Source organism: Ambystoma mexicanum, chromosome 3q (genome assembly GCF_040938575.1).
Source record: "Ambystoma mexicanum isolate Mex_15411 chromosome 3q, UKY_AmexF1_1, whole genome shotgun sequence".
NCBI lineage: Eukaryota > Metazoa > Chordata > Amphibia > Caudata > Ambystomatidae > Ambystoma > Ambystoma mexicanum.
The window spans coordinates 270,314,856-270,338,435 of NC_090926.1; the positions used below are offsets into that span (position 1 = coordinate 270,314,856).

A 23,580-nucleotide genomic window follows, 5' to 3' on the forward strand; every position below is an offset into this window, starting at 1 on the left:
TCCACATGGCCTTCCCCCCCAAACTCAGTTTTAAGTCAGCCTATAGACTTGGGCAAATGAGGTGCATCGTCATCCCAGATTTGGTCAGATGCTGGGTTAGAGAGCGTGGGCCAACTTTCCTGAAAAGGTAGATTTAAAGGATAGGAAGAAGGGGCACGATGCTGGAGTTTTAGTAGGCATGGGATTTTTCAGTATCTCTGGATAAAGGGGACAGTTTTATGACATAAACAGAAGAAAAAAAGCAAAGAGGGACCTCACAGCTGGAAACGATACTTAGCACTGGCCCTAGCAGAAAAGGGATAGTATGAAAGATGTATACAGCACTCTTATTTAGTGGTTTAATTAAGAAACAAAAAAGGGAAGCAAACTGGAAACGCGACCTGGGGCGTGAGCTCTTAGGAAAATTGTGGGACAAGATTTGCAATATAAAACTTTCCATGGGAACCTGTCCACTTACACTATGTCACTTAATTTCAAAATCAGTTCAAATGTGTTTATGAGGTGTGCGTCGGAAACGGCTGTATCTGTGTGTGAGAGACACAGTTCAGTGATGCTTGAAGTGTTAAGGTGCTTTCCTGTAACCATAGTAGGAGTTGCTGCAGGATACATTGGACGTGCTCTGCTTCGGTGCCTTTGAGGCCCGCTGAGCCCTGTTGAGCCTGGAACTGGGGCCAGGGTAGGCGAAACACCCCCTCCCTGACTGGCGGCACACAGTAAGCAGATATTCTACATTCCTCAGTGTGGCCAGATTTCAGAGCACAGCTGAGCACTTTGCAACCCTCAGGGCGGCTATACTCTAATCCCATTGGCAATTAGTCTCTGCCACACCTCCTCACCCGCTACCCCCACCCCACCCCACCCTACCCTACTGGCACTTGCGGTCCTGACGCAGTGAGTGCAGGCTGCACCCCGCTAGAGGCGCACTGACAGTGGCAGAAACGGTGAGGGGTTGAGGGTGGGTAAAACCCCAGTAGCATAGTGGAGTGTCAAGTGGATTCACAGGATCCAACGAGGGGCTGCGAGGAGCTGAAGACAAGTTTAATCTAAATTTTGGTTGTCAGGACTGTACATCTTGATCCCACAGATTTTACAATCCGACGAGTTGGTTGCAGAGTTTCCTGCAGTCCGCGCAGGCAAAGTAGGCGCATCGATGGAGGAAACCCGGAATCTCTGCAGCTCTAAACAGTGTAGAGACGGAGACCCTTTGCCTCCCCAAGCAGCAGCAGCAACAGCCCAGCATTCCAACACAGCAGGTAAGAGAAACACTAAAACTGCTACAATAAACATTTCCTTAACTTCCACCTCAATCCCCAGTCCTTTGATTTTCACAAGTAGCCAAATTTCACCCCTGCCGTCCTTGCAGGCCCCTGCTACAGTCACAAACTCCCCTGCAACTCCAAAAGCGGCCCGGACTGATACAAACAGTTCCACTAGCTCGGAGGGGTCTGTATTTGGTAAAGAAACTGACCAAAGCATGCACAGTGCATGGCAGCGGCCAGTAACAGGGGGCCAAGAAAGGCCTCATTACAGCTCTGGAAAAACGAATTTAGCTGCTTCTATGCAGATGGGTCAATGGGATGACTTGGAGGCGCGTTGCAGGAGGATGGGGACAAAAACAGCCAATCAAGGAAAATGGCGTAACTAACAGTGAAACTAGGACTACTCCATCGAGCTCTCCTACAATCCTGACGACCCTGAAAGTTTTACCACAAACTGCCCTCTCAAGTCCTCAGAAATCAAACCCCCTACCCCAACTCAACTCCCAGACCCTGGTCCAAGTCCAGGTCCAGATTCATAATCGCCATCCAATCGTCCTGGATACAGAGCTCGAGCCTATCCTGTGGACGAATAAAGACTGCTCACTGATGCCGGAAATAAATCCCACGAGGGAGATCCTGAGGGGCCGGTGATTGTCGCACCAACAGCTGATACTGGAGAGGACGCATCATATGTAGACCCTCCCGACTCCACAGCGGTCCCAAAAACTCCTGTTAACCGAAAAGAAACCGTGGCCCCAAGCCAAAGGTGCTGCAGGAAAACACCACCAGCAGAGCCAGCAGCTGACCAAGGCCAAATGGATCAGCGGAAGACATTACATTTAAGATCTCTGCCTTGCCCCAGATTTTGTGTCATAAACCTAGCCTTGATAAAGGCTTAAAGCCAACACATTTGACAGAAGCCTACCGCAAGGCAATCCCAAAGGGAAATCGGGCAGGCTAAAAAATGACAGTATCTTTTAACCAAAAACAACAAGAATCACTGCCCCAGACATACCACCCACCCACCCACCCCAAACCCAGCCACGCTGAACTGGCACCACCACAATAATGTGCAACACCAGGAAAACCTAACGCAGCAAGCACTTCAAAACACAACAAACTGCCTGTTCTCAACTACACTTGAACTACAGGAGAGCAGGGGAAATGAATGCTGCCTGAAGGGCCCCCAAGCAGAAAGTAATAAGTTACAAACCAACATTCTGGAGAAATCTACAGCCGGAACGTGTCACAGGCTTACTGATCAGGGAAAAGGGAGCGGAGCCCTGGATAAGGCAATTAAACAGGGGGCCTAGTGGCAAGCCATCAACAGAGATAAACAAAGCACTTGGTGAGTCGCCGGAACCCAGCGCCCATCAGAGGCCACCCACAGCTATGGTAGCTAAAAGCTGTACCCCTGATCACAACCATCATCCTCCACAGGTTTGGACATCACAGGACCTGCAGATCTCTACTCACCCGTTAGACTCCTCGCTGGACTTCACCTGTACACATGAAACTAGCAAATGGCAGTTTGTCCACAAGGCCTTCTGGGGCCTGGGGCCCCAATACCTTCAACTCTCCCTTCCTAAATATCTTCCTTCTTGAGCTCTTCGCTCATCCGCCTCCAACTCCCTCAGGGTCAGTCGCTTCTCCAACCAACGAGTTGGTGGTAGATCTGTTTCTTCGGCTGGGGCCTCCCTCTGGAACAGCCTCCCTGCCTATCTGAAACTTGAGGAGAACCATCTCCGGTTCCGGAAGCACCTCAAGACCTTCCTCTCCTACTCTCCCCTGCTTAACTCCTGGCTGAAACTGAAACTGCCCTGGGTCACCTGGCTACCCTCTGTTCTCAGGCCCAGGTCCCCTGCCCGCCAGTTGCACACCTGCACTGCCCCCCTGGCAACCCTTGCACTCGGGGGCTGTTTCTGTATCCCTACAGCCCCCTACCAGCGCTTGACACCTGATGTCTGCACTTACCCTTGCACTTGCCAGCAGCTGGCCGCACATCTTATTTATTGTTTTTATTTATTTTACTGTTTTTCCTATGTACTGCCCTGCCCCTCCCTCTTTCCCCTCACACTTTTCCCCTTCCCCGCTCCCCTGCACTTCTGCAATCTCAATGTCACCTGGCCTAGTAAGATCACTGTCTCCGTTTATCCTCCGTTCACCCTCCCTTGCCTCGTCGCACCTTGCAACACTGTTTAGGGGCGTTATAAATGCCATTTCATATCAGGAGAAAATGAAATCATCTTCCGGGAACAAAAGAACAAAATCAGACCTCCTAACAATCATGTCATCGTTAACTATTGCTCTAGCCCCATTCACCAAATTTTACGACGCTATCGAGACCTTAAAAGACCATACCACATTAATGGCAATGGTACACTCAAAACTCCTGTTCATGAAAGGCTACATTACAGCGAACGAACAGAGGAACATCAACACAGGATAAATGCATCCCCATTCAGCAAATCCTAGGTTGACGGAACTCTGTTGTCAGTCTAGAAAAATGGATACCCCTCATATGTGACCGCAAACTTATTCTGATGGCCGTGGGCCAACCATCTCATGCACGATATGACAGAATATAGGTTTCCGAGTTTGCCCATGAACGGCCATTTTGACGTAACAAGAATCGCCATTTTTGTTTTCTAACCATTGCTCATTGCTTTCTGTTCCTATTACATTCGTATTGCTCGTATTCGCAGTACATTTTCTTCTTACACTGCTCAACTGTAAAACATTGTTGTCTGCACGTGAAAGGACAAGGCCGCGAGGATAACAAGAGTTCGTAGAAACACAACATAGGCAGCGCCAGGAAGAATGCCCGGCTCCCTCCCGAATGTAGCCTTGAAGCAGAGCTGCAGGGCATTTAATCATTTTGCAGCTGCCAGCAAGTCTCATTATATGGTAGAATATGTTAGAATAAAGCAGCTGAAGGCTTGAATTATGCACTTCTTATGGCCCCCCCTTTGCCGAGCCCCGTTAGAGCGTGTCGGCTCCCAGGACACGAATAGCACCTCAAAGATAGCAAGGTCTGGAATGCAACTCTCCCCCCGTATGTTGCTCGCTTCCAAGAACAGAAGCGCTGTGTTCTATTCAACAACTGAAAGATGCCTCCGCACTCACAAATTGCAAATTGTTACTAGAATAGATATTTGAAGGTGTCATAGCTGTCAAAAGTGTCCATCATCACACCAAGTTCAAAGAAACCCAAAAAAGGGGGGTGTTAAACATGTCATAACTGATTGTTTGATATGCATTTTGTATATATGCAACTGATGTACGTAATTCACTCTCTTGCGTCCCTCGAGGACTAGAGATACACGTTGCGGGGCGTGAGACCGAGTTGGCCAACTGAGACTTTTGCTTTGCAATAAACCCTAGCTTTGGGAATACAACCTCGTGTCTGGCGTATCTATCGTGTGTGGTGACTCGCCTTGTTTCCATAGACGTAAGGGACCCCTAGGGGCCCCTTTCAAGATGGCACCCGAATAGGGACCCTCCCCCACTTGTTCCATCGCATACGTTGTAATTGAGTAAGGCCGAGGACGGGACGATCGAGCAGGGATCAAGAGGTGTTCGGGGTGCCCTGTAGAAGTGATGAGACTCCTTTGCAGATCTGCACACATCTGATCCCTGATCGACGTGCCTGGCTAGAGAACAAGGAGGCGAGGGTCCCGAAACGAGGCGGAAAACAAGAAACGCAGACACGACGTCATTTGGTGCGTCGGTATACAGGCAACTTGATTTATCAGGTGAGTCATTCCCCGATTCAAAGTAATCCTGATATTGGTTGAGAGTTGACTTTGCAAAATCAAACGCCCTAGTTAAGGTTGATTAACCAGGGGGAAGGTTGAAACATGCCTGGGATATTGTCCACCCTAGCGGGGTTTTTCCGCTGTGGTAGACCATCTTTGGAAGATGGCCAAATTGTACCACCTGGGGGAACGCCGGCGTATGAGATGTATGTGAAGTATGGAGTGGGTGCGATAATATTCTGCGAGACTTGGCATAGGCAAACCAGGAAGCAACAAGACCATCAGTGGCCGATTAATGGTAGTTTTGCGATAGCAAGAATAGATAACTTGGAAAGGGTGTTGATAAGAAAGAAAGCGCGTCCTGCAGCATTTGATATCGTTAAAGACTGGAGAAGGGAAGCAATGCTCCGATTTAGAAGTAGAGCGAAGCATGCGTGCAGGCATAAATCGAAAGGTGAAGTAGCGGAAGAGAAAGAAGAGAAGGAGTGGACTGAGAGTCTAAGAAGGGCAGGTAGGCGCGACCAGTTGAATATAGAAAAAATATACCCACAATGAGAATTACACATAGCAGATGAATTTATAGAAAACATATTGACCCATACAAAACAAGGCCCAAGATCAGAAGTGAGGCCAGACACGTCAGTAACTAGTGCCCAAAACCCGCCCGTAGCCCAAGCTCTCTGTCCGGTAGCTCAAGCCCTCCCACAGCCACAGACCGCGCACGTAACACTTCCTATTAGCCAACCAGGCCCACAACAGACACTCCCTGTTCCCATTGTCCCATCCGCACCTCCCGCCTCAGACACAGACTCGGTACCGTCCGTTCCTCCCGGGGTTGAAATTGAAACCACGGGGCGAGAGGCGGGACTGAACAACGGGGATGCACGAGGGTAACTCGCAGTGCGATCAGCAAAGAAAGGAAGGTGGAATTGCAGCAACAGGCAGAGATGTATATAGACTGGAATGATGGGACGGCAGCATTGGCTTCGATGTATGACTTCCGAAGAAGCAACGAAAGACGGGTAGTGCTGGAATGCATGGGTGAATATTTGGTGGAGAAATGGAAACAGTTAATTGGGAAATTACCACCGCAGCGATTGTTAGATTTGAATGCATTAGCACGCTGTAGGGAGAGGGATGAAGAAGGGAGAGAACATGTATATGGACTTTTTGAACTTAAAGATGAATTAGATAATGATTATGCTGAAATGTTTACTACACCTGGGTACAGGAATAGGGATATCGGGAGACATAGGAAGGAAACTGTAGAGCCATATATACAACGACATTCAATGTCGTCAGTGCAGAGGGGCGACAAGTTGAAAGTATGTATACGAGAAGCGTTTAGATGGATGTCAGATCCCAGTATTCCCACAATGGAGATACATGAGATATTTTATGAATATTCCATGCCCATGAAAAGAAAAGCACTGCAGTCGATGGCTGAACATCTATTCGACAAAGATATAAAAAACGATAAGGCCAGCCCACCCGAAATAATGGCAGTATATAAAAGAGCACTAGAACAAGGGACAGGAGAAACAGCCCTATCGCTTGATTTGGGAATATTGTTACACATGAGAGAAGGGGGAGGGACAGTAAGTGGGGCATTTCCTATGAGAGAGGTCCCACCTACCTTTGTGCCCAAAGTAGAGGTTCCCGCAGCAGGCAATGTAGCGGCACAGGTAACACCAGCCCATTATACCGCCCAATATATGCATGTCCCCTTTTCCAGACAGGAGGTGAACAACATAAAGCAGACGATTCCTGATATAAGAAAGAATCCTGCAGGGTTTTACAAGGAAGTAGAGTCCTGCCTGCAATCATCCATGCTTAGCAGGGGTCATAGACCTAATATTCCCAGTGATCCTGCCAACAGACATATGGAAACAAATAAGAAAGGTGGATGACACAACGACCGTTGGCGCCACATGGGCGGACTTGATAATAGAAGACAGGAATAAAGCGGTTGGAGGAACACCGGGACCGAACCTGGAAGCATTACCAGCACGAATAGTACAGAAATTGAAAGAAATTGTCCCAGAGAAAAGAATTCAATGCAACAAATTGACTGCATGTGTACAAGGCAAGGATGAGTTAGCTACAGATTATTTTAACAGATTTGAAGAAGTATTTACAGACTTCAGTGGGCAGGATGTGAGCTCAGAAGCGGGAAAGAGGTTATTTGTTGACAAATATGTGAGGGGGTTAAAACTTCCAATCCAGGATCTAATAATGACATCAGAGAGTGCATGGCAAGCAGAAACGCTGGGCGAAGTATTACACATGGCCCAATACTAGGAGCACAGAGTGACTGCGGAAAAAGAGAAAGAGGAGAAGGACAGGGTAAATCTGAAAACGCGGGTACTACTGCAGCAAGTAGTAGGACATAATAGAGGGAGAGGGAACGCACACGGAAGGAGTAATTCAAATATTCATGGGAGAACGGTGGGACCAAATCAGTGTGCGTATTGTAAGGAGGAAGGACACTGGCGAGCGCAATGTCCGCATCTGCAGAACAGAAATGGGTCAGGTCAGAGGAGACAGCATAGAGGACACCAAGGAGCGAATGGACCAAATAGGAATAGTATGCAGCAGCACCACAATAATGGAGGTAATCAAAACCAAGCCCAAAACCAAAGTGCCCCTAACCAGAGTCAGGGACAGCAAAACCAACAGTATGGAAATCAGAGTGGGGGAAATAGAGGGAAGAGTGGGAACGTTTTACGATACACAGCCAAACACGTATTACAGTAACAGCAATGATTACACATCGGACGATGTGTTATTTCCCCAATAGGACAGCCCAGGACACGGGTCGGAACCAGTGTCTATTCCCGTGAATCAGAGAGGACCCTACGTAGAAATGAGAGTCGGGAAAGAGGAGCACTGCTTTCTTGCAGATACAGGAGCGCAAAGGTGTTCGATAGATCACCACTTGGTTCCGGATATACCACTGTCAGGGCAAAAGAATGTTTCCGTAGTGTTCGCAGGTACACCAGTCATAAACCCAGTGTCCCAACCAGTCCCAGTTACTATAGGACCATTCACTGAACATTGTCCTTTCCTTTTAACAGAAAATTGTGGGAAGAACTTGTCGGGATTAAATTTGTTGAAAAAATTAGGTTCCGTTATACATTGCCTAACGATTTGGCCACAAGATGCCCCTGTGTCAGAATTCATGTCTGAAACTTTACCAGGAGAACTAAGTAAAGTGCCAACCTGTATATGGGCAATGCATGACAACGATGTAGGATGCTTGAAAATAGAGCCAGTAAAGATAATTTTGAAAGAAGGTGTTACCCTACCACAAATTCCCCAATACAAAATTTAGGCTGAAGGTGAGAAAGGATTGAAGAGTATTGTTTCAGATTTGGTGAAATTAGGGGGGGATTGAAGAAGTTACAGGCAGTACATGCAACAGCCCGATTCTTCCAGTATATAAAAAAGGAGGCAATGAAGTACAATACCGTTTTATAATTGATTTGTGCGCATTAAACAAAATAGTAGATCCACAATTTCCTTTAGTGCCAGATGTCACTATAATATTGACAATGATACCTGTTTCAGCAGAATATTTTAGTGTAGTTGATCTAAAAAATGCGTTCTTCAGCATTCCAGTGGACAAGGACAGCAGATATTTGTTTGCGTTCACATTAGGAGGACGATCATTTACATTCACGCGGATTCCGCAAGGTTACACGGAAAGTCCGAGTATTTACAGTAGAGCATTAAAAGAGCAGCTAGACATGCTAGACTTACCAGTGGGTTGCGTACTCTTGCAATACATAGACGATCTATTATTAGCTGCTGACACAGAGGAGATTTGTAAAGAAAGCACTGTATCACTACTGTCACACCTAGCGGCACATGGCCATATAGCTAGTTTGAAGAAATTCAATACAATCGAAAGGAGGTGGCCTATTTGGGCTACCTACTTTCGAAAGAAGGCTAACGCCAGAACGCATAGAAAGTATTTCTTATATGCCTATTCCAAAGACACAGAAAGGAGTCAGAGCCATAATAGGCATGGCTTCATATTGCCGACAATAGATTGGTAATTTTGCTTTAATTGTGAAACCGATGGTGAATTTGACTAGAAAAGATGTAGCTATGTCTTTACAATGGGATGAGGAATGTCAGAAAGCATTTGATCAATTGAAAACTGCATTATGTTCGGCTCCAGTTTTGGGCACGCCGAATTATGAGAAGGTTTTTAGACTATTTGTGTGTGAAAGTGAAGGATGTGCATTGGCGGTTTTGACTCAGGAACAAGGTGTAAGAAATAGGCCATGCAGCTATTTTTCTTCTGCGCTGGACCCTGTAGCACGCGCACTAACACGATGTTTGCGATCTGTCGCGGCAGCTGCTGCGTCAGTGTAACAAACGGAAGGGATGGTATTGGGGCATACTTTAATTCAGATGGTGCCACATGCCATAGACGTTCCATTAAATAGGACACAGACGCAACACCTCACCTCTGCTAGATTGACAAGATATGAGATTATCTTGTTCGCGCCCCATATCCAAATTATGAGATGAAGCGCTTAGAATCCTGCAGCATTAATGCCACTACCCATAAAAGAAATTGGGGAGAATGAATCACCCCCCCCCCCCACGATTGCTTAATTGTCACTGAGGAAGAAACCAAGGGGAGAGTTGATTTAAGTGATACCCCACAGAAAGAGCCAGATGGAGTTATTTTGTGACGGCTCATGTTTTAAATTACCTGGCGGCACGACAACTGCCGTGTATGCTATCACTACCCTAGAGAGCGTTGTAGAAAGCAAAAGAATCCCCTACAATTCGGGCCAAGCCGCAGAGATAATAGGATTAACCAGAGCCTGCGAGATTTCTGAAAATTTGAAAGTGAATATATATACTGATAGTCAGTATGCTTTTGGGGTGGTTCATAACTTTGGTCGACTCTGGGCTGAGAGAGGGTTTTTGACATCACATGGTGCCAGAATTCAACATGGCCCTTTGATTGTACGATTGCTGTCTGCACTCACGCTTCCAAAACGCCTAGCAATAGTGAAATGCGAGGCAAACAAAAAGGTAACGTGCAAAGTAGGAGAGGGAAACGCGTTTGCAGACAGAATTGCAAAACAAACTGCCACTGATTTAAATACCAAAATGATGACGGTTCAGACTGAGGAAGTACCCTGTATGATAGAAAATGGAGTTGCCACTGTCAAAGAAATGCAGGCCGAAGCTACGGCCGATGAAATAAAAGGGTGGGCAGAGGGCTCTGCTGAGTTAGATCTGGAAGGTTGTTGGGTGGACAAGGGAACTAGAAACTGGATGTTGCCAAATTCATATGTGACTGCAATGGTCACCATGGCCCACAGACCTACCCACATCTGTGCGACAAAGATAATACAGCACCTATCTACAGTATGGCAGAATGTAAACATTAAGAATGCAGAGAGGTTGGTGCAGAACTGTATCACGTGTTTACAACACAATGTAGGAAAGGGAACAGTGACTCCAATAGGCAGTTTTGGCCCGCCCTCTATGCCTTTTGAGATGATCCATTTTGATTTCATAGAGATGCCAAAATTTGAAATATGTCCTAGTGGTGATTTGTGCATTCAGTAAGTGGGTGGAGGCATATCCCTTAAAGGACTGCACAGCAATGAGCACGGCAAAAGTAATGCTTAAAGAATATTTTTCTCGTTTTGGCTTGCCCCGTGTCTTATGGTCAGATAATTGCCCGCATTTTGTGGGTGCAGTGGTGTTACAGATATGTGCAGGTCTTCAGATCGATAATAGATTCCATAGTTCAAGGCATCCGAGTTCGGCCGGTCTTGTGGAGAGGCACAACGGGATTTTCAAGTCAAAGATCAGTAAAATATGTGCAGGAAGCAAGTTGAGTTGGGTGGATGCATTACCAATAGCGCTATCATGCACGCGTACGTCTGTACAGGCTAAAACTGGGCTCTCCCCGTACAACATCGTAATGGGGAGGCCGGCAAATGTTTGGTGCGCACCTCAGCCAAAACGAGTTAGAGAGGTAGAACATCCTGTGCTTAGTACTTATTGTGGCCTTTTAATGCAGAAATTGCGTATGATTCATCAGCAGGTGCAGGAGGCATTACCAGTGAGATACACCGGTCCGGGGCACACGCTGGAGCCAGGAGACTGGGTGCCGCTTAAAATTTTGAAAGAAAGTCATCGTTAGCACCCAGGTGGCGCGGCCCCCATCAAGTACTCTTGGCAACGCAGACGGCGATACGGGTGGATGGACGGAAGTCGTGGATCCATGCCACCCATGCCAAAAAGGTTCCAACAACGTCACTGAAAGACTTGCCTGACCCAGACGACCTGAAAGAGGCAGCGGTCCCAGAAACAGAAGAAACTGTTGCCAGTAAGCAGCCACCAAATCTGCCCAAACGAGATGTGAAACTCGAAACAAAGCCTGAAACGACTGCCAAAAGAGGGGAAGGGCAAAGAGTGCCCCAACGTTGCCCAGCAGAATCGACATCACTGTTGGCCGACACGATATCTGCCTTGCAAATACCAGCAGAAACGAAACGTGTACCCCTTTGGCGCCGACGAGCACGCCAAAGACCAAATCTGCATCACTGGCGCGGCATACACCAGCACCTGCAGTAGCGCCACAGGCTGACTTTGAGCCTGAATCTGGAAGTGCACCGGCACTGTTCACGGATCACACGATACCAGGAGTAAGGCGATACAATTTGCGGCCCCGAAAGACAAAGTGATCCACAGTTCTTTGGCGTTTATATCAACCTCTGGTTCTGCTCATGGACGGAGAAGGAACTAGGAGGTGTAGAGGAGAGAATTGTGCAAGTCGGACAATTCAAGACTCGCGGCTCCTCGGTGCGATCATAAAAGTAAATGTGTCTGGAACCAGAGCAGACAAGCTGGGCGCACATGGTACTAAGGCAATAAGATATCAAAAGTCCTCTGAGCAGTATGAGAAAGGACAAGTGATCTTGCCAAAAAAATAAATAAGCAAATTCAGGCTATAAAGGACTGGCAGAACTGAACTGTGACAATTCCGTTGAACTTATTGACATCAGAGCAAGCGCAACGAAGAGAGATATCCACGAACTGTAATAAGTAAGAAGAAGGACGATGAGAAACATGTCGGGACCGGTTCCAGCCTCCTCCTGCAACACTGCTGAGAATGAGTCAATTATAAAGACTGTAAGCTTAAGAAAAACGCATGGTAAAAGAATTGTATGCTGGTACTGACAATAATTATGTGCTTTATGACCGTGGTAGCACAGATAACGACAGCCCTAATATTATGGTATGTGGAATTGATACACGCATTAGAAATGTTTTTACCAATAGTTAATATGTCCACTACTGAAAGCCCGGTTCAGGTGATTACTTATACCCTGCCCCCAATGGAAGAAAGACACAGGGAAGGTTTTGGGAATAACACCTTGTTATTAATTATGAATATGACATCTGCAATTCTGAAGAAAACAAATTGCTGGGTATGTGCCCATTTACCACAGCATGCTGGGAAAGGAATAGGTTGGTATGTACAGCCATTACCATTAGGTTCTGCATGTAGTGCATCTTTAAGTGCAATGTTCTATGGGAAATGGAATGAGAGTAGTACGGGTCAATTAGACAGAACCAACATGAATGAGTTTGAGGAAATAATAATGAAGCCTGTGGGTTGTTCCATATTCCATAAAGCACAAGTAATGGTCCCAGAGCCCACGAGGAAAAGTATGCGAAAGATAACATGACAAAATAGACTAGATTGTCCCCACCAGAAAAAACATCTGTAATGACGTTTCGTGTAAGAACAGATGGGGACAAAGATGCAATCGCCCCATCTTACACTGTGAATTATAGCCCAAGAACTGTCCCTTTTTGTCTAAAAAAGAAAGGCTCCTTTTCAGTCGGAACATATACTGGATGCATGAATACAGTGGTATTGAAATTGGAAATAGAACCAGTATATGTGGGAGATCCAGTTTATTTTATATGTGGAGAGAAAGCATATCCTTGGTTGCCCAGAAACTGGGGAGGTACATGTTACCTAGGTCTACTGTTCCCAGGAGTATTCCTCTTAGAAACAGCAGACATGGCCAGACTATCCAGAGCTAGAGTCAAAAGGACTAGCGAGGGTGTTTTGATAGCGACTGACGTAGCAAAATCATTCATTCCATTCTTAGGGCAGATAGTGAACTCCTATAATATAAGGCAGCTGTCCAGAATACTAAAAAATACCATAAACACAACGACAGATATACTAATTAACATGACGTTGGAAGAAAGAGGAATCAGGTTAATGACGCTGCAAGATAGAATGGCTCTCGATGTGATCCTGGTTGATCGTGGGGGAAATTTGCAAAATAGTGGGATCAGCGTGTTGTGTATATGTAGATGACTATTCCCCTATGATCTTTGAAGCAATAAAGGAAATGCATGTCCTAAGTTCTGAACTCCCTACTGGAGAAGGAAGCTGGGGAATAGGGTCTTGGTTTTGGGAAATACTGCGTTCTTGGGGATGGAAGTTGATTTCAATATTGGTAGTGGCGTTTGGAATATTCATAACGTGCTGCTGTTGCATACACTGCCTACCAATAGTTTGCGCTGAGGTAACTGAGGGATGTACGAAGGGATGTATGCATATGACGACAAGAAAAAAACAAACTCATGGTCAAGCTGAGCAAGACACAAATGAGATGAAAACAGTAAAAGAGTTGATGGCAATAGATATTGATGATGATGTTTACGATAGCATTCAAAATTCAGACATAAGTACTTCAGACTTATCATTAGAGGAGCTTACAATAAATAGATGAGACATTTGGCATACGGCCAAAGGAGGGTTTGTCAGTCTAGAAAAATGGATTCCTCTCATATGTGACCGCAAACTTATTCTGATGGCCGTGGGCCAACCGTCTCATGCACGATATGACAAAATATAGGTTTCAGAGTTTGCCCATGAACGGCCATTTTGATGTAACAAGAATCGCCATTTTTGTTTTCTAACCATTGCTCATTGCTTTCTGTTCTTATTGCTTTGCAGTACATTTTCTTCTTACACTGCTCAACTGAAACATTGTTGTCTGCACGTGAAAGGACAAGGCCGCAGGGTCGCGAGGATAACAAGAGTTTGTTGAAACACAACGTAGGCAGCGCCAGGAAGAATGCCCGGCTCCCTCCCGAATTGTAACCTTGAAGCAGAGCTGCAGGGCATTTAATAATTTCGCAGCTGCCAGCCAGTCTTGTTATATGGTAGAATAAAGCAGCTAAAGGCTTGAATTATTCTCTCCTTACGGCCCCCCTTTGCTGAGCCCCGTTAGAGCGTGTCGGCTCCCAGGACACGAATAGCACCTCATAGATAGCAAGGTCTGGAATGCAACTCTCCCCCGTATGTTGCTCGCTTCCAAGAACAGAAGCGCTGTGTTCTGTTCAACAACTGAAAGATGCCTCTACACTCACAATTTGCAAATTGTTACTAGGATATTTGAAGGTGTCATAGCTGTCGAAAGTGTCCATCATCACACCAAGTTCAAAGAAACCCAATAAAGGGGGGTGTTAAACATGTCATAGCCGATTGTTTGATATGCATTTTGTATATATGTAACTGATGTACGTAATTCACTCTCTTGCGTCCCTCGAGGTCTAGAGATACACGTTGCAGGGCGCGAGACCGAGTTGGCCAACTGAGACTTTTGCTTTGCAATAAACCCTAGCTTTGGGAATACAACCTTGTGTCTGGCATATCTATCGTGTGTGGTGACTCGCCTTGATTCCATAGACGTAAGGGACCCCTAGGGGCCCCTTTCACTGTGGTCGCCCACTATGTGCTCACTATCTACACAAACCAAACTGTGGACCTACAATCAAGTCGACCTTAATGGCAAAGTGAAGAAAAACACAAAACGAGTCCCCCCCACCCTGACATCGACAAAAGGAGTTGTGAATAAAAGACTACCACCAACCCTAAGTGAACGGTCTAAAATCGGACACAAATTGGAAAACAAACTCCAAACCCAACGGCTCTGCCAATCGAGATTTCTCAATCTTTGCTCAGAAATTAAAGACAGACAGACAAGGTAACGAAGCATACACTGGAGTGCGTCCATTCGCCAAGTAAACCTCATAGGTCCACTATTAAGGCAAATCAAGTAAACATAGCCTTGAACCAAGCTCCCAAACCTGCCCCTCGAAAAGGCAGAAAGAACAAAGTCCTGCAAATTCTAAAACCAATAGTAACCCTGCGACCTGGAGACGCATAGATCATCAAAACATCAGCATACAACAAAGAAGAAACCCAAATGTTACAAGACCTGATGAATTTATCCGTATATTTAATCGAGGACTCATCTGAACTGATCTCAGTGGACACAAGGTGTAAAACAACAAAGCGTCAAACTGAAAGTGGCCCCAACATATCTACATCAGCTCCAATCGTTGGGGTGGGGGACTTGGGAGCTTAAAACATCTTACCCGGCCATAGACACGAGCATGGCATGGACAATCTGGGACATACCCAGTTAAAGAAAGGGCTCCGGGAGTGCCCCTGCAAAGTTTGAGCTCTGGATGGAAAAACCCAAAACAAAGAAGAAAACACCAACATCATTAATGTCCGCCTTCGCGCCTTGAAAAACCTGTGTATAGGCGCATTATAAATGCCATATCATATCAGAATTAAGAATACGCCAAGGAAAGAATAACCGATCAGAGGTCATCCGGGGAGGACTCTTTCCAATATCGTGGGTCCAAACACCTGAATTCCAAATGCAACACTTCACGCAGATTAAAACTAGACTTTTGGATAAAGAGGATGACCTGATATTACAGGAAAACAGTATGGAACTGCTCCATTGTATCACAAATCTGCGGCAAGCGATGTCAAAAGATGTGAGGATTATCAAATTTGGCAATGAGAAATGCATGTAAAGCATATATCTCCACATACCGTCACTAGTGGTAAAAGGGATGTTGTTAGAGGCTGCCGAAAGCCTGCTAATGTTGGGCTTTGATCTAACTCCGGAAAAAGCGCTTGCGGACAGACCAGCTCAACCAATGGAACGAGACACCCCTGCAACACCCGCTCCCCTTAAGTGGTATAATTGAGTACACCTTTACCGGATCAAACCACAGCATTTTTGCCGCGATTATATTACCAGACACCGAAGAAACTGGAGGATGAAGGATCCGGAGCAACATTATAAAGTAATACATGCACATCAAGGGAAGTGACAGTGTGGGAAGGTCTACCAGTAGAAGTGATGGATGTCAAAACAGTCAATGAAATGATAAAAGTATAAGAAAAAATAAAAAGGACTAGGCAGGTACAAGTGAGCTATAGTGCGGAGTAAACAAGCACAATGATAACACCACTGAGTCTTAAGCCTGAAAAAGTCAGAAATGGGCCACCTGGATGGGCGCTGCAGACATGTTTTGTTAAATGGAATTAATGACCCCTAAATTGTGAAAGGGTTGGCTTTTCTGCTTCATTCTGGCCTTCATCTGGACAGGACTAGGAGTTTCGGATCACATTTGGAAACTCTTTATCGAGTGCTTGCTACAGAAGGGTCAAGGTTTTGTACTATTGTCAATATGCAAAAATATCTCCTTTCTGGCGACATTTTTAACCAAATTCTCAGTGCCAATATCTCGCTATTGGGGCGTGTAGTATGCAAGCTGTGTTTCTCCGCTGACTAAATTTCGTACAACTATAAACCTAGTACAGTTTTCAAAGATACAACTAGTCTGCAATTTGCTGATATGCGCCTCAATTGAAAGCTAATTTACACAAGCTAAAAAGCCTTCCTTTAATCCCACTAGGAATGACCATTGCTTAAACACAGCCCCGTTATTGGGAATATTTGTATTGCCCAGTTTTAAGACATCACAGTTTTTAATAGTCTAGAACAACCCAGGACAAGGAAAAAAAACAGCAGTAAACTTGAATCATTCTCCACATGAACGAAGTGTTCGAGAAATATATAACATTTGGAGGTTCGTCGCAAATCTGCTGCTCAAATGCTGCAGTGTATGAGTTTGACATGGCAATAGTTGCAGACTGGAACCGAAGCGTGACCTTTGAACTACAAAATTCTAGATTACTTAAAAAATAAGCAATGGTGTCAATCTATGTAACCTCTATTATACAAGCATCATATCAAAACCAAACCTTTCAACTTGCCCTCATTTGGGAGGGTTACCGGGAGGGTTACCCGCCCTACAATCATGTTTTAAAATATTATAAATAAAAGCTATAATCAAGTACACTTCTAAAATAGTGAAGCAATGGTTGACAATCAAGGCTTAAACCGGGGTGACAAGTGTTACATTTAGAGATAAATTACAATACTGACTTCAGAAAGAATCACAGCAAATGAATTTCAATGGGATCAACAGCCCACAAATCCGACTTCGACCGCCTTCTGACGCACGACTACGGAAAACTTCAAAGCTCTGAGCTTAAAACCTCCAAAGTGTGATAGGTGTGGCCATCAAAGGGTTCTTTGAGACAGGCAGCAATGGGAATATCCCATGGAACTAAACTGGGCTGCATGAAGATTTTGGATAGACACTGCAAGCATCGTGCGATTTGATCGCTAGAAATGAAGGTAAATAAAATCATTTCAGTGCACTGCCCTTTGTAGCTCACTCCAGTGTTCCACCCTGCGCTCTCTGGCAGTCGACGGGGGTGGGGGGTGAACACAGAGTTAATGACATTATTTCGATATTAGGTAGACAAGACATCGCATCACAGTCCAGAAAAAAAAGTATGGTGCACATAAAACCTCAAAGAATATCAAATACAAAGTGTCAGAAAGTCAAGGAGACGCGGTTTAACGGCGACACACTGATGACCCTAAGCCAGAAGTTGGCATGAATGATTTTTGCACTGACTCGCATGCGCAGCTCGGCTCCTGGCTGCTCACCTGATTGGTTGCTGCGCTCGCGCCCTGAGGTCGCCGCCGCGAAGACGTCGGAAAGCGGCCAGTTCAATGAAGTCACTTAGGGAGCGCGCACCCAGCTGGAGCCGTGTCCGGGCACTCAACGCCGCGGCCATAGCTAGGTGAGAAGCAAATGAGCACCAACCGACTGAGAAGGTAGACACACTAAGCCAAGCAGGGGAGACACCGGCTCCAGCGCTGTCACTCAACCTACGTCACACGGTTGCCATACCGACCGCGTTGACGTAGCCCATGACCATCGAGTGACGGCAGGATGGAAAGCAGTGGGAAGGGATTCAAGTGGTGGCGTAGACATAGAAAGAGGACAATCGGGGCACATAGATGTGGAAGCAATGGTTTGTAAGAAACGACCAAAAGGCGAGCCAGCAATAAACGTCTTTCACTTCACATGTAGCTATTTGTCTCGGGCTAGCAACAACTCTAGTGCTTTTCCTCTTCACGGTGTTCCCCAAGGTTCGGTCCTGGGTCATCTTCCCTCTTTACCCCGTCCTCTAGCCTCTATGATTCCTTCCTTTGGTTTGTCTCATCGTTTATACACTGAAGACACTCAACTTTTTCTATACGTTTCCTCTTTCTGTACTCGATCCATGTTACTGTGACTTCTTTCCTTTTGATAGTGTATGTTCACTAAACACTTCTAAAACTAAGGCTCTGCTTTCCACCATCCTAGGATGGCAAACCGTCCCATATTTTGCAGAACTTACCCTTATTTATGGGTTTTGCCCCGCATTGTGCTGGACGTCAAAAGCCCCGTATTTGCTTTGCCCTGGCCCATACACGCCTTCAGTTCTGAGCTCACCCCTCGCCATGATTGCTGGAGCTCGGGCAGCAGATAAGGGTCTGATTGGGTCTGTGCAGCACCTTAAAGAGGTAGTTCGGTCTGAAATGTTATTTGGTCCATTCAATCGGGCATGTGTTTTAGAGCATACATCAATCATTCTTAAAAAAATGTCCAGTGCAACTTACCTGAGTTTTTCTCACTTTAACACATGTGCATACTTGCCAACCCTACAGATTTAGGCAGTAGGCTACTGCTTTTTAAGCAGTCCTACCGCCTACAGATTTCAGTGACAGATCCTACTGCTTTTTTAAAGTGGCAAGTAATTTATGTGACTATAAGGCAAGCTCCAAGACAAAGCATGCAATACATTAATTAGTCTCTTAGGGCTTGGCTATGCTGGTCAGGTCTAACATGGCGACATCTTTTTCAGAAATAAGTAAGAGATGTACATTTCTCTACAACAAATTCAATGCGGTCGCATCACCTTGGGGAGTGGTTTAGCCAAGTGGGAACCACATCTGAATGGTTTCAATAAAAGGAAAAATCCCAAGTTGAGACTGCTCCCAGTTTGTTCAACACGTGTTTTATTATATCAATGCCCTTTGTTTCGGTCCTTCTTGGACCTTTTTCAAATCAGGGCTAGTTTTAAATATCAATCAAACAAAAATGAGTGGTCACAAAATTATGAAGATTGGTTCCAAAATAGTATAAAAGCATGAAAAATAAAAGTCACAAAAATGTTCATTCATACGTTAGACCAGTTATAACAAAAAGGTTGATGAATCAGAACAAGCCATAAAAAGTAGCAACAGTTAATAAATCAAAGTAAACAAAAATACCAGACAAAAAATGGAATGGGGAAAAGGGAGGATTGATGGGGGTCAAGAGATAGGCAAAACCACATTTTCGTTAGTCAATGTTACATGTAGTATCACATCATCAATCAAGGAAAATTAAATGTAGGTTGTCTCTTTTTACCTTGTTTTCATATATACTACCCCTTAGGGTTAAAGCAAATGGTAGTCTCTCTTCAAGTCTCGGGTTAGATCCCTTCGTAAAAAAATACAAATCAAACAAATATATCACCTCCAATTGTATGTGTTAGATCACCATAGATATCACCTCATACTACGAGCTAGTATAAATTAATGAACTCAAATATCTGTTACTTAGAGTGCCTTATTAATAATACTGTGTGTTATTCATCTATTTTATACATAGGTTTATGAGAAAGTAATGCCCTTTCATTATCTTTCCGTTCCTTGGCTGACTCAGTATCTGGCTTCAAAAGTGTTCTGACAAACTAAACCCGTGCGCGCGTAATTCGCCGCGCACGGCAAAACAATAGCAAAGTTGCAGAGCATCTAAAATTCAGTCCCTAGGACACGACAAGTCAATCTATCAAGCGCAGCGTATGCTACACTTGGGATGGTCTCTTACCTGTCAGCCTGGTTCTCGCGTCTAATCGCGTGGCGTGGATTCTCCTGAGAGGAAAGCGGTCTGCGCCTAGCCCCTCATTATTGTATTCTAGTTTTCATGGAAACGGATCTTTGCTCTGGTCCGTTTTCTTTTTTGTGTAACAGCATTTTTCCTGTGTTCACATGGCGGCCATTTTAAGCTAGTGTTTGTATTGTTACTCTGATTTATTACGTGCATGTTTCGTGTTGTATTTACCATCTCTCATGATGTATTATCAATAAGTGTTGGTAGTGTATTAGTTCTAAATTGAAGTCACCATATTATTTCTACACGGAACTTTTTTGAGCAACCCTTGTTGCTTACAATTACGTAGTGGTTGTGTGTATGTTTGAGATAGGTTCTGGCCTCATTTAATAAATGTAATTAAAGCAAGTAACAGCTTAGGGTTCATTGTCTACTAACATTGGTGTAAGTGATGTCACTCACTATGAGTGGCAATACGAGCATTACAATTCTCATAATAAGATAAACCGCTACGGTGTCGTACTGATACCTGTCCAGAAACAAAGATATACGTAACACATTGTACCAAAATCATGTTAATTCATTTTAACAGAGAAGGGTTATACAAAAGTACAGGGTCCTCTAAAGAAAGGACACCATCTCATTATCCGTGTTTAGTCCAAGTACTGTGGAGTTCAGTTTGCAAATTATTCTCGCTTCTGCTTGTCTTAATTTCTTTTCCTTATTTCCACCTCTTCTACCTAGTGAAATCTTTTCAAGGCCAATAAATCGTAATTCAGCTTTGTTGGCCATCTGATGTTTTTCCTGCCAATGACAGGCCAATGGTAGTCTTAGGTCTTGACTGCCAATTTTGGCTAGATGTTCTCTAACTCGTATCCTGAGTTCCCTGATTGTGCTGCCAATGTAGACCAAATTACATATACAGATAATTCCGTAAACAACATAGTTTGATCTGCAGTTGATTGGTTGTAGAATCTTCAGTGTTGTATTGTTAGTGCCAGCAAATGTCTGTTTTGTTGTGGGCATATTAGCACATTGTGCACGTACCACACTTCCTAAAACCATTTGTAGATGATTTAAGCCAGTTCGTTGGTTCTTCGCCAGTCAGGTCTGGTAGATTTGATGGACTCAATTTGTTCTTTATGGTTGGTGCCCTTTTGTATATGATCTTTGGTTTATCATCCACATTATTCGCAATGTTCTCATCCAGTTTGAGAAGGTACCAGTGTTTTGCTAGTATTTTGTATAGATTTCTGTGGTCACTAGTATATTTAGTGATGAAACCTATTGTTGGTTGCTCCATCCCTTTAGTCTTAGGTGTTAAAATATGCTCTTGGGTTAGTGTTAGGCTTTTTTCTAGTGCTCTTTTGACACATTATTCTGTATAGCCCTTTCTAGAAGCCTAGATGTTAGTAAATTACACTCCTTCTCAAAATGTTCATTTGTTTGGCAATTTCTTCTTGCTCTTATAAATTCACCTGTAGGTATGTTCAAGATTGATGGTCTGTAGTGGCAGCTCCCTGCGTGTAGGGTTGAATTCACTTCCTTTGGTTTCCGATATGGACGAGTTCTGATCTGATTGTTGTCAATGTATATTGTGAGATCGAGAAAATCTATACTTGTCTCATTGCAGTTGCCCGTAAACTTAATTCCCATATGATTTTGGTTGATTCTGTCTTTAAAGTCTATAAAGTCTGTGGTTGAACCTTTCCATATTATTAATACATCGTCGATGTATCTCATCCAATGCACAAGTTCATTCCCATAAGCGTTATCTTTGTAGATTATTGTATCTTCGAACAAACCCATGAAAATATTTGCTAGGGCCGGGGCATATTTGGTGCCCATAGCTACGCCCTTTGTTTGTCTGTAGAAGTTGTTGTTGAAGTTGAAGATATTACTTTCAAAGGTCAATTAAGGAAAGGAAAGTTAAATACTTTCAAAGGTCAATTAAGGAAAGGAAAGTTAAATACCTTCAACTCTCTCTTCCTAAATATCTTCCTTTCCGAGCCCTTCCCTCATCTGTCTCCAACTCCCTCAGGGTCAACCGCTTCTCGAAGCAGCGAGCTGGGGGTCGATCTCTCTCTGCGGCAGGGGCCTCCCTCTGGAACTGCCTTCCTGCCTCCCTGAAACGTGAGGAGAACCATCTCCAGTTCCGGAAGCAAGGCGAACCATCTCCAGTTCCGTAAGCACCTCAAAACCTTCCTCTTTGCTTCTGCTTTCTCTCTTCCTCTCCCCTGCTAAATTCTTCACTGAAACTGCACTGAACCTGCACCTGGGTCACTCTCACCGACCTCGGTCCTTGGCCCAGCCACTCTCCACTTGCACTGCCTCCCTGGCAATCCCTGCACTGCGGGACTGTCTCTGTATCCCTACAGCCCCCCCCTCCCTGCACTTGTCTGCACTTACCTTGCACTTGCCACCAGCTGGCCCTATTTATTTATTTTTTATTCTACTTACCCTGTTCTGCACTTCCCCCCTCCCCTTTCCCTTGCACTTTTCCCTTCCCCCTACCCCTGCACTTGCGCGATCTGAATGACACCTGGCCTAGTAGGATTGTTGTCTGTCTTCCCCTTGTTCCCCCCTCCCCGCCTCGTCGCGCCTTGAAACACCTGTGTATAGGCACGTTACAAATGCCATATCATATCATATCATAATTCCAACATTTCTTTCACCATTTGAATTTGTAGATACATCGATGCAGAATCCTCCTTAAAGGTGTGATCAATCGCTTTCAGGGCCCATGTGTGCTGATCGATGTATAAAGTGCGCATACATCCAAAGTTGCAAGTTGATAATCATTTTCCCAGTTAATGCTTCTCAGCTTTAGAATAACATCCGTAGTGTCCTTTATGTATGACTTCAATCTCATTGCTCTTGGTCTTAAGATGTTATCTAAATATTGAGAAATGTTTTCTGTTGCCCAACCTATTCCGCTGAGGATAGGTCGTCCTTCTGGTATATGTTCGTATCTCTTATGTATCTTGGGCAAAAAGTACATGATTGGTGTAGTGGGTTCTTTGTTTGTGAGAAAGCTTCTTTCATCGTCCGTAAGTAGACCTTTGTGGTGCCATATCTTAATTTGTTGCTCCAAATTGAGTACTATTTTTTTCGTTGGATTAGAGAGTAGTGTTTCGTAACAGTCTGGGGTAGTCAAATGCTTTCTTGCCATCTCCAGGTAGTCTTCTCTATTCATAATGACTATGTTTCCCCCTTTGTCTGCTTCTTTTATCACAATTGAGCGGTCGGTCTCTAGAGTCCGCAAAGCTTCTGGTTCCTGCAAAGTCAAGTTATGTTTCGTTCTAGTTTGTTGTCTTTTCCAATCCGTCTGATACCTTCTACAAGGCAGTATCACAGGAATTGTATCTATGATGTTGTCTGCTGCAAATTGTGGTACA

The 23,580-nt window shown here is 44.7% G+C and overlaps 1 protein-coding gene across 1 annotated transcript in view; it reads right to left on the bottom strand.

The window, feature by feature from the left end:
- The window catches only part of COQ10A (coenzyme Q10A), a 249,155-nt gene extending 230,933 nt beyond the window's left edge, over positions 1-18,222 (bottom strand). The window contains exon 1 of the mRNA XM_069653743.1: positions 17,923-18,222. Coding sequence (XP_069509844.1) covers positions 17,923-18,053 — 131 coding nt within the window. The 5' untranslated portion in view covers positions 18,054-18,222. The remainder of the gene's footprint in view (positions 1-17,922) is intronic.
- Positions 18,223-23,580: the final 5,358 nt, after the last annotated feature.